We start from the raw sequence: 11,795 nt of genomic DNA, 5'->3' as shown, positions 1-11,795 counted from the left end.
ATACTAAAGTTATCAAAACCCATTTTCTACTTTTCAGTTGAATGACTCAACTATTGTTTGATGAAACTATTGTTTTTCTGATAAATTGGTTATTTACCTTTATATCAACTGATGGAAATGATTTAATTTCAACTTAAAGTTATTAGAAAACAAAATAATAATTTGTAAAACAATTGTAACTTTAAACTAATATGTTATCCTATAACATTCAAGGAAGTTTGCTTTTCATTCTTTTTGAGGACCTTAAATCACTTTAAATAGTTTATTTCCGCCTCCTGCAGAATTTCTGGTTTTGGAATATCATCAAAATTATTTCCTGAATTACGTTTCTGTGTGGTTTATTTTTATTATTCATTTTATTTTTTTGTGCAGTGGAACTTTTGAGCTTTGACCACCATGCCACTGTATACCACGAAAGGACGCTTTAATCGGCCAGTACGTACCACCAACTGAAAATTGCACTTTATTGGAAGTTGCCAAAGACAGACACCATGTTGATCTACTCTGTTTTGTGTTTCTGATTATGTCAGTTGCCGACCAGCAACCTTTTTGCAGATGATAAGGAGGACTTTCTGAAATTTGAACCATTTTATGGTGAATCTGGATCCGGACCCAGAGCTTTTGCACCTGGTGGTAAGATTCACATAATACATGGGCCTCAATTGCTCAGCAGGAATGATTTAAGCTCCATGAGTCATCACACACTACTATTATTTGCCTCTTTTAGAGCAAATGCAGGTGATGGACATCAACATGTGCCAGGAAACCAATAAGGCGAGTCACAACACAGGCGAATACATGACCCAACTGCTGGTGGTGCGTCGTGGTCAGCAGTTTGTCATTGAAGTCACCTTCAGCCGTCCAATAGGACCACAGGACGACTTCCAGGTGGAGTTTCTCATTGGTATGTTTGAAGCTTGATCTTGTCTTTCATCATATCACTTCATAATCATCTTGTCACTCTTCTGAGACTTGCGTATTGGTTTAAATCATATATGGGTCCGGATATATATATATATATATATATATATATATATATGTATATATATATATATATATATATATATATATATATATATATATATATATATATATATATATATATATATATGTATACATTTTATATATGACATTTAATTGGTCACAGAATTAGAAGATTGGATTAAACTGATTGGTTGATAAGAAGGCATGTTAAATGTGGAACTAATCTTTTTTACTTGATTGGACTTTAATTAGTATTTTTGGGTGTTTAGAATTTATGCATATTGGTAAATTTGATTTGTACAGCTTCATAACTTTTGCACCACCTTGGTCAGTTTTTATTAAACTCGCATCAGCAAAAATGCAGAAGGGACAACTTCCGGCTTTATAATTTTCTGCGTTAACAACACCCATCTCAAATTTTTTACCAATCACAGAATATTTCTTGGACCCTTTCAGCAAAAAAGTTCTTCCTGGCCAATGCATCAAGAACAATCTACAAGATGTCCTAAACTACGTCTGCAAGAACAAAACGATGCCATTGTGTTCATGTGTACTTGGCCAGTACTCACTGTCACTGTGTTTTCTCTTCACCAGGCTCTGACCCGGCAATCAACAAGGCCACTCATGTGGTGGTGACCTTCGGTAACCGGGAAGGTGGTCAATGGGCAGGCCAGATCTTGGGGACGCACGACAACGTCGCAACACTGGGCATTACACCAAATCCCAAAGCCATTTTTGGGCTTTATCGTACTTATGTCGGTGTATCCACGGGTAACGGCATGGTGCGGAACCAGAAGGACAACAGCATTAACATGTACCTGCTGTTTAACCCTTGGTGTCCAGGTACAGACCTTTTTCACATCACTGCCTCTTAATGGCTATAGAGAACTGTAGATTTCCTGTCATGTTCAAATAGTAGAAACTGCTGCAGTGTTGTTTTTATGACCACAACATTTTATATCTGAATCACTGAAATGGCTAACAGTTGTAGAAGTTTAAAAAATCACGCGCCTGTATCTTCAGTACAATAAAAAAAAATAAAAAATTACTTTGTAATCAAACATTCCGGCACAAAAGTAGCCTTTATTTGCAAAGGTTTTGGAATAAAATCACATTACCGGTACAGCATGCTTGCACAAAAACCGAAGCACAATTTTCTGTTGCTGTATTTACTTCATCCAGAGAGCCTCTGTAAGACCTGACCATGGACAACAGATAAGAACTAGCCCTTTGGTTAAATCTGGTGTAAATTTGCCCGAATCATCAGTGAAAATTGTAGAATTAATGGTTGAATCTGCAACTCCCTCTGGAGTTGGAGGGGTTTAGTTTATGCCCTTTGTATTACTATCCAGCTACAAATATCATGGCTTATTCTCAGTCTCTCTCTGTTGTTTCTGGCCACTACAGGTAGTTGTTTAGCTGGATTTTGACCAAAGCTACAGAGGATATATCCAAAGCAAGAAAGGCATTCCTAAACAAAAGAGTATATGTTAAACGTTGTGTCACCAGTAGATCTAAAAATAATTTTTATAACCTTCTAATATTATCATTACAGGACGATGACCAATCGGTTCTTTTTCTTTGATGTGTTTGTGGATCCCAACGTTACCAGTTATAGTAAAATAGTTTCTGTGCAGATGATGAAGTGTATTGTCCTGACGAAGCTGGACGTTGGGAATACGTCATGAACACAACTGGACTCATCTACCAGGGCTCAGTGTCATCCATAGCAGAGCGTAACTGGGTTTTCGGACAGGTACTCAGAAACTTGCACACATGTCATATACAAAGCAGAGAGAAAACTGATGTTAATGGATGATATGTTGTCCCCCCTGCAGTTTGATGAGGGCATTTTGGATGCCTGTATTTACATCTTGGATAGTTGTCAAATGGCAATTTACAACCGTAACGATGTCATCAAAATCGTACGAACAGCATCTGCGGTGGTAAGGGCACATAGCTGGGAAAAGGAGTCGCCTGGTTTTACATTGCTGTGCCAAATAGTTGAACCTTTCATACAAAATTTGCATCCAGCAAATTCCTTTTTTTCACCATTGTTAAGTGGCTGATGTTTGACTAACCTTTTCCTTCAGATAAATTCTCAGGATGATAATGGTGTGTTGGTTGGAAACTGGAGTGATGACTACTCCATGGGTGTTTCCCCAACATCCTGGACAGGCAGTTGCAAGATACTGCAACAGTACCATGGCTCTGGAAATCCAGTCTGTTATGCTCAGTGTTGGGTGTATGCCGGAGTTCTTTGCACCTGTAAGTGCTTATATTGAGATACCTTAAAATACTCTATTTCAAGTCTTCAAAACACTTTGAGTACAGATGGACTAAAGACCATAAATAAGATCCAAAAAAGATCCAAATTGATTTGGCAAAAAACAAAAAAACAAACAAACAAACAAACTACTTAGTCTTTGAGCTACAATGACGTTGGACGTTGTATTGTGAGGGGTTTAATGTCAACAAAATGTATTGTGAGAGGTTTAATGTCAACAAAGGCTTGATATGACTGTAAAAAAGGAAAAAGATACCACAGAAAGAGATTTTGATACATAGAAATAATTAAGACACACATGGCAACCATGTGGAGTTCAAATTTGTTTCCAAAGAGACTATATAAAAAAAAAACACACAAAAAAAGAAAACAGCTGTGAAGAAGTAAGGAAAATGATGACTCTGAAACAGCTTGATATCTTTTCCAAAACCATAGGATTTGTCTTATGACATGTTAGTTTAAGAAATGAGAAGCTCCTTGCTGTATTAGTTTGTATTAAAAATTACCACTGAAATCCGGCTTTTATTTGTTTTCTTGGGTGGTAATATTTTATTTTCAACAGTGCATGAAATACTTTCTATGTCTACAGTCCTACGATGTATTGGCATCGCAACGAGGGTCATCACCAACTTCAATTCAGCCCACGACAACACGGCTAACCTGAAGACTGAACTCATCTTCAACCCAGATGGTTCACCAGACAGAAACAACACCAAGGACTCTATCTGGTCAGTTTGAAGACACAACTATGTATGAGAAATACAACAAGAACATACAAATTAAAGCCACATGCAGTGTCAGGTCCAATGACCATGGCCCCTGCCACCCTACTCATACATCTATTTAGCTTAACTCGCCATGGTGTAATCTGTTAAGGACCTAACAAATATGAATGCTGTCATTTTTAGTACAGATCTCATGTATGTCTATGAAGATATTTGAAACTGTGTTTCATGGTGAGAAAGCTTTTTTCAGTGGGTTGCCGTGGTAACACAGTTTGTCCTATTAGAGTTATTTCAATAGCGTTTGGTTCCTAATTTTTCACCCAGCTTCCTGCCGAATTTAGAGTCAATTGCATGAATCCCCTTAGATTGCTGTATTTTTTAGGCCACAAGGCACACAACATTATAAGGCGTAGCCTCAATTACGGAGTCTATTTCTAGCTTTGGGTCATACATAAGGCACACCGCATTATTGGGCACATGCAAAACAGTGAGTTTGGTTGAACTTTATTCAACAACAGTATCGGTACTTATTTTAAAATACATTAAAAAAAATTTTTTATCAGTCTATTGTAATAAGTCTGTCGAAGTCCTCAGCATACCGGGTTTTCTCTCTTTGTTGTCAGAGTCAGTGTTGTTGCTTTGTGGATGTTTAACAATGATACCTGCTTTTGCGAAAGCTCAGACAACAATCGATGGAGATATCGTAGCCCAGGTATTTACAATCCATTCATATATGGTGGTGTAACTTGCTCAATGCTGCCTCCCAGTCCTTGTGAAGGTGTGTTTACCGTCTCTCGTCCATCGCTCCTATGACGCTCCCAAGTTCGCTTTAAACACCCTGTTCACACCAATGTCCAGTTATTTTTGTTAGTGATGGCAAGCTCAGAATTCATTTGCTTTACTTGACTTTTCACAGTAGTGGTGATATGGGTGCCCATGGAGTTGCAGATCAACAGCGACGCTAATGTGTGAAAAAGCACATCTGGTTTCCTGAAATACACCTCTCTTAGCCACTCTTTCATTTTCTCCTCATACTATGCAACTATGCAACAGGAAATGTCTTACAGTCAATCAAGCACAGCACTTTCTAAAATTGCACATCAACATTTTTACATATTTTGGAACTCGGCACACACAGAAGGTGCACCGGGTCAAGTTTCACAACTTTTCACGGGTGTTAAGAGGGTCAAATTTGAGCTTAATGTAGTGACAATAATATTAATATATTTGGAAAACAATAGAGGCTCAGACCAAAGAAAACCAAACAAACAAGAAAATTAACTTGATTTTCTTATGTAGGAACTACCACTGCTGGTGCGAGGCCTTCTTGAAGCGCAATGATCTCCCACCAAAGTACAGTGGGTGGCAGGTGGTGGATGCCACACCCCAGGAGACCAGTGATGGTAGGACAGACTTACGAATGGAAACGTCAGCACAGAGATGAATGAATCTTGAATGAATAACATGGCTCTCTTTGCTTTCAAGGATATTTCCGTTGTGGTCCGGCTCCTGTCATTGCCATCAAGGATGGTGAACTGTGTTACCCGTTTGACTGTGGATTTGTCTTTGCTGAGGTTGGTGACGAACAAGATCAATGCTTAACTCATCATGGCTGCATTATTTTAAAAAAACAAAAAAAAAAACAAAAACAAAAGCCTCTTCTTAACACTACCTTCAAAATAAATTTATTTCCATGGATTTTTTAAAACATTTTTTTAACTACCTTAAAACCTTTGGCTTCAAAGTGATTGTGTCCTGATGACTTACTCTGCTTCCGCCAGGTGAACAGTGACATAATCTATATAAAGCGTGACAAATATGGCAACCTGACTCCATTCAAGGTGGACAAAACTTCTGTTGGAGAACTGATTTACACCAAAGCTGTTGGTGTCTGGGGCCCTGAGAATGTCACATACAATTACAAGTACCCTGAAGGTAACATATGTACTGCTGTTACATCCATGTGACCAAATGTAACAATACAAATACAGTTAGATTTCAACTGATAATGCAAGTAAGTCCAGCGCATTGATGTGTGTCTGCAGGCAGTGAAGACGATTTGAGGACTATGAATACGGCAGAACAGTATGGTGCTGACAGAGACCACTCTGAGTTGCCTGAAACCCAGCTGTCTGTCAAGATCACGGCTGAACCGGTAATATATCTGTATACACTGGTCTGTTAATATCCACTGGGCCAACTTCACAAGTAGGTGTGCCCAACCTGTAAATAGTACCAATAGAGGGTGAAAGGTTCAGAAATAAGGACAATTAGTCTATTTTCATTACTGGATTAATTTACAACACAGAAGAAGAAAAGATCGACTCACATCCACTTCTCATTCTGTTCCTGTCCTCAGTGTCCTCTGGGAGGCACTGTTAAGGTGATGGTGACTTTCATAAACCAGGGTAGAATGGACCAAAATGTGAAAGCTCACATGGAAGTATCTGTCATCTTCTACACTGGAGTGACATCGGAAAGCTTCAAAGCTGAGAAGTTCAGTATCCATGTACCTCCCCACAAGAGTGAGTAAAACTAGCCTAATTGTACTGTGCGCTTGGCTAACAATTTCATGTTTAACAATGTCTGTGTGTGTGTGTGTGTGTGTGTGTGTGTGTGTGTGTGTGTGTGTGTGTGTGTGTGTGTGTGTGTGTGTGTGTGTGTGTGTTCTAGGCAGCAGTGCAATGTTTGAGATCCCACCTCAGGAGTACATGCAACACCTGGGCTCTCAACACAGTCTGCAGTTTGTGGTGAATGGACAGGCTGATACTGAACAAATGTCTGATGTGCTGGTGATCCACCTGATTCTTCCAAAAGTCAACATAATGGTAAAACACACACTGAAATACTTAGATATTTACTCAAGGATTATCTCTAATGTACTTTCTATCTCTGTGTGACATCAAAACAAATAAAAAGTACAGAATTATAAAGTTGAAAAGTTATGCATTCAAAATTACCATTAGATCATTATCTTTATTATATATATATATATATATATATATATATATATATATATATATATATATATGTATATACTTCACAAGTAGGTGTGCCCAACACAATGGTGTTGCAAGTGTTGCAAACAATGCATAAACAATGTTTACTTTTTTACTTCTGTCGAAAGTGATATATTGATATATATGATAAAAATGATATATTTTTATTGATTCATTTAATTAATTTTTCTCTTTGCTTCAACTCTTTTTTTGCCAGCTACAACCAGCAGGGGGTTCATTTAAGTTTATTAAGTTATATAATTGTTTAGTATGTTTATATGATTGTTTTTTTCAGCCCAGTTTTACAAAATAAATGTAAAAAAAATGAATGTTTGTTCCAAACTGTAGCTGTAGCCATTTGTAGGTGAAACCACAAAATAAATAAGAATGAAAGAAAAGGTGTAAAAAGTTCATAAAAAATTCCTATCAGACTAATTGTACTGATATTTCTCTAGATAAGCGGCCACAAACAAGTGAACAGGGCAACATTTGCCACTGTTACCTTCAAGAACCCCTTCAACGTGCCCCTAAAAAACGCCATACTGTGCATTGAAGCAGCTGGACTGATGCCTCACAAGACATACCCCTACAGGTAAATATTAGTGATATGCAGATTGATCTGAAAATATAGATTATTAAAATACCAACATATTATGCTGTTGAATCAATTTTCATTTCAGAATATTGATATTCTAGTCATTTTTGGTAAATATGTATTTTTTCAGAAACTGGAATACATTGCAAAGTTGCTGAAATATCAGGATCTTGTCTAAATTATACCTAGTTGGTAGGAACTACTTGTCCTTCCGCCCCCCATTAGTTGTATGTGAGAAAATGCAAAGGGTAGTGGTGAAGCACTATCGCTCCTTACTCTCAGTCATGTTTGGAGCTGAAGAGTATCAGCACTATATGATGTGTGAGAAGACACAGAGGTGTTGCAACAACACCACAAACCACCCTAAACATCTGAGAGTTAATCGTAACACAGAGTACTGTGAAATTATGATGAGGAATAGGAGAAGAGTTTTTACATGTCCCTAATTTCAGCTCACATCAGCTCGACAGGCATAGATTTACTCGGTAAGGATGCCTTCAGGTTGGGTAATGTTTAACATTCAGTAAAATGGCCATTGGGATCTTTTAAAAAACAAAAATGAGGCAGAAAAAGTATTTAATAGATTTGGTAGATGGATAATATCAGTCATTTTAATTTGTTTTGATTAATACATGCAGTTATGGCATTTACACATTTATTTATGCATTTGTCTTGTATTTAATTTTGAATATTTAGATATTTTGTAAAAGTCTAACTATATATTTTCCACTTAGTGATTTTTCAAAAACATTAACTTTTTGTACAAAGTATTGTTATTGGATCAATATTGCCAATATTGGCTTGAATTTTACTTGGAAAGAAAACCAGCGGTATTTCATATTACTGGTCAATACACCCAACATAACAGCTGAATGGTTGCCATGATGTGCTGGATATTTAACAACTTTCTCCGTTGCAGTACCATTGCTCCGCATGCTGAGATTGGCCAGAAAGTGATGTTCCTACCACGGGTTCCTGGCCGCAAAGCCATAGTGGCGTTGCTGGACTGTGACAACATGAAGGATGTAAGATAGCAGCTCTGCTCACATTATAACTGAGTTTTCCATTAGCTTTCTTTGACTTTTCAGCTTTTTCTAGTTAATCAACAATATGCAAAAGCAAATAACATACATTTCATACACAAGTAAATTCTCACATTTTGCAACATCTTAGTGTCTGCGGTACAGACAGGAAGGCATGTTGGAGGCAATATGATTCACTATCTTCTTCAAGCTGGGCAATTGAACTGTAATCCCCACTCATTTTATACAAAATCTACATCCACATGAGCTATTTTCCCAAATATCTTAATCCAGATGGAGATCTAGGTAGCACACTTCAACATTTATTAAACATGCTAATGTAATTAACCTTCCTCACCAAGGTTTAGACGTTAGCAAAGATTTTGTTACTCTTAGCATTAACCACTAAACATCAAGATACTCAGTCTTTAATTTTATGGGTATCTGAATGCTAACTACAGTTAAGATATGATAAAGTGTGCATCCAGTCCAGAAAATTGTGACTTAACTCCCTGAAAATTGAGATTAGCGAAAGAAAAGAATGCTAGCATAATTGCTTACATGCCTCCATGTTAGCATTAGATAGCTTTTAAAATGGATTATGCTTATTTCCACTACTTATTGAGCCAATAGTAACCTTCTTTTGCTTTTTATGCAACCTCACAGTACCTTAATAAACAACCGTGTTGCCTCCAAATCAGAAGTTTCTGTCCATACTTTTAAAGCCTGTATACACAGATGTTAGCATGCATTAGCATATGGCTATGGTTTAAAAGAGAGAGAGAGAGAGAGAGCGAGTGATGCCTTAAAGTGAAAATCTGACCTTTAAAAACATTTTTATTTTCTTTTTTACAGATGGGTGGCAGGGCTGAATTCGACATCAAAAACTAACTTTCATCATCACATCAGTTCCTGGCAATGCCTCTGAGGTGGCAAACAATCTGCACAAGCTGCATCTGTCATGATTATTTTCTTCCTTCTTAATCATCTAATTGCAAAAATCCTAAATTTGAATGTTTTATTCCACAGATATGGAGGCTTTGTGACTGTCTAATATCCGAATTTAATCAATTTGAATAGTATTTTACCTAGAGTCTGTTTTTGGACACATAGACAACTTCATTTGAATTTGTAAGCCATCACAACTCCTCTTGCAGACACGTGCAAGTTGAGGCAGTTGTACTTATTCACACACAAACACGCTCAGAATTTTACAGGTAAAATGGAGAAGAAATGTACGACTACTTACTGCTATAGATTAGACTACAAATGTAAATGATCACCTATAATCTGACAAAGTGGAGAAACTGTAAAATTTATTTAAAACATTAGCTGACGCATCCATAAATGTTCCATTTTATTGAGAACACCAAAAAAGTTGTGGATCAACATGAACACCAACATTTGTATTGCACTGACTGTTTTTGTTTAAAATTCAGGTTGGAAACATTACAAATTTAAATAGATGTTTCCTAACTGCAAATTTAATTAAAATTGCAAAAATTCAATTCCAAAGTGATTAAATTCAATGAAATTTCAGGCTGAAAGTAAAAAAAAAGAATTCAACTAGTATAATGAATATCATATTTGTTGAGGGAAACTTATTTTCACATTGTGTTTTTCTTTTTAACATATAATTAAGTAAAAATTTAGGAAGAATATAAATATCAATTAAAACAATATTCAGAAGAAAGAAATAAGAGATAATTAAATTTTTTAAAAAATCCAGGTCTATTTTTAGTTTCTCAGATTACTCTAAATTAGATAAACAATAATATGTAAAAGGTGAGATATGATGAAATCCCACCAGTTACAATCTAATGTTCACAATTTAATGAATAAAACATGTATCTTTCCACCTTTTTATTTAATCAAATATCACAGTTAACTGCCATGAAGATGCATCACAACCTCCTGTCTGTCTGGAAAATAAAGTAGTTCATTAAAATAAAAATTAATCTTGATTATAAACATTGATTAAAAATTGATTATAAACTCTATGATTAAAACTGAACACGATTTTGTTTCTTTGCTGTGTATCTAGTATACTTTTTAATAATGCTTACGCTGTCTACTAACAATAAAAGCATATTCAAAAGTCAACAAATGTTTTTTATTCATTTGTGAATTTGTCGAATTCAGACCAGAAACAGCCTCACATAAAACATTGACACTTTTCCAGTCAAACAACCTTAAGAATGATAAAATTATGTACCTTTAAGGTACATTTTTGTTTGAGGATTTTAATTTCTTGTTTTATACAGATTTTCATGCAAACAATGATTAAAAAGCACTCACATCCGCCACCAGGGGGCACTGCTATTTAAATTAGTAGGGATTTAAATTTAAATTTAAATTTAAATCAGGGATGTAAATTTGATTTATTGACATTAAGCCAGTTGAAGATGAGTGGTTTATTGCACTTACAGTAGATGTTTATTTGTGGAATCATATAATTGAGTGGACAAAAAAATCTGAACAAGCTGAAGTTTATAACACAAAATATTCCAGTCATTGCCAGACATTACGATCTAGGGTCTCATTTATAATATGGTGCGTAGGACCCTCACTGAAGAATGTGTGAGGCACTAAACAATCCAATTTATACAACCATGTGCATCCTGGCACATGGTTCTGGCAATTTTCCCTAGAGCAGACTACATAGAAATGTACACACCTGGATCGGCTCCATATTCTGCTGTGAACACATCTAAACCCAGCTTCAAATGGTCAGTGCAATGTCCGCCGAGCCCAGAGCAGTGGAAGCCTCCAGGCAGGCGCCACCCGGCGCGACGAGGCAGGGGCACCAGGTTGCACAGGGCGACGGCAAGTCGGCCCGGCGGGTGCCGGGTGCTGAAGCGCAGGCCGCACAAAGAGCTGGCAGCCCACAGCGACAGCCGGCGCCGGAGGACTGCAGGCCCCAGACCTGATCTCTCCACATTCACACACACACACACTTATGCAGCCAACCAGAGACCCTGCCGGCCCCCTCATGCGGCCCAGGCATTGCCCAGGACAGAGGGTCCCCTGCAGCGCCCCGTCCCCAACCCCCAGGCCAGCACCAGGCCCACACCCTGAGTGCTCCTCAATAAGAGGGGGAATAGGAAGACCCCCCCCCCACCCCCACCCGCCCGCCTCTGTAGTGTGTGCATGGGTGGGTAGTGGTTGTAGTGCCAGTGAAGA

The 11,795-nt window shown here is 37.4% G+C and overlaps 1 protein-coding gene across 1 annotated transcript; it reads left to right on the top strand.

Annotated features, from left to right (window-relative positions):
* Positions 1-753: 753 nt before the first annotated feature.
* LOC306770983 (coagulation factor XIII A chain-like) lies at positions 754-6,529 on the top strand (the record flags this gene model as incomplete). Its single annotated transcript, XM_079260003.1, has 11 exons — positions 754-904; positions 1,579-1,827; positions 2,622-2,740; positions 2,823-2,930; positions 3,078-3,252; positions 3,861-3,999; positions 5,296-5,399; positions 5,482-5,570; positions 5,778-5,931; positions 6,042-6,151; positions 6,356-6,529. The coding sequence occupies 11 exons, from the start codon at positions 754-756 to the stop codon at positions 6,527-6,529; spliced, it is 1,572 nt and encodes a 523-aa protein (XP_079116129.1).
* Between the last annotated feature and the right edge of the window lie 5,266 nt (positions 6,530-11,795).

This window comes from Telmatherina bonti, assembly GCF_933228915.1.
Source record: "Telmatherina bonti genome assembly, chromosome: 20".
NCBI classification, from domain to species: domain Eukaryota; kingdom Metazoa; phylum Chordata; class Actinopteri; order Atheriniformes; family Telmatherinidae; genus Telmatherina; species Telmatherina bonti.
This window is presented reverse-complemented; position numbering and strand designations above follow the sequence as displayed.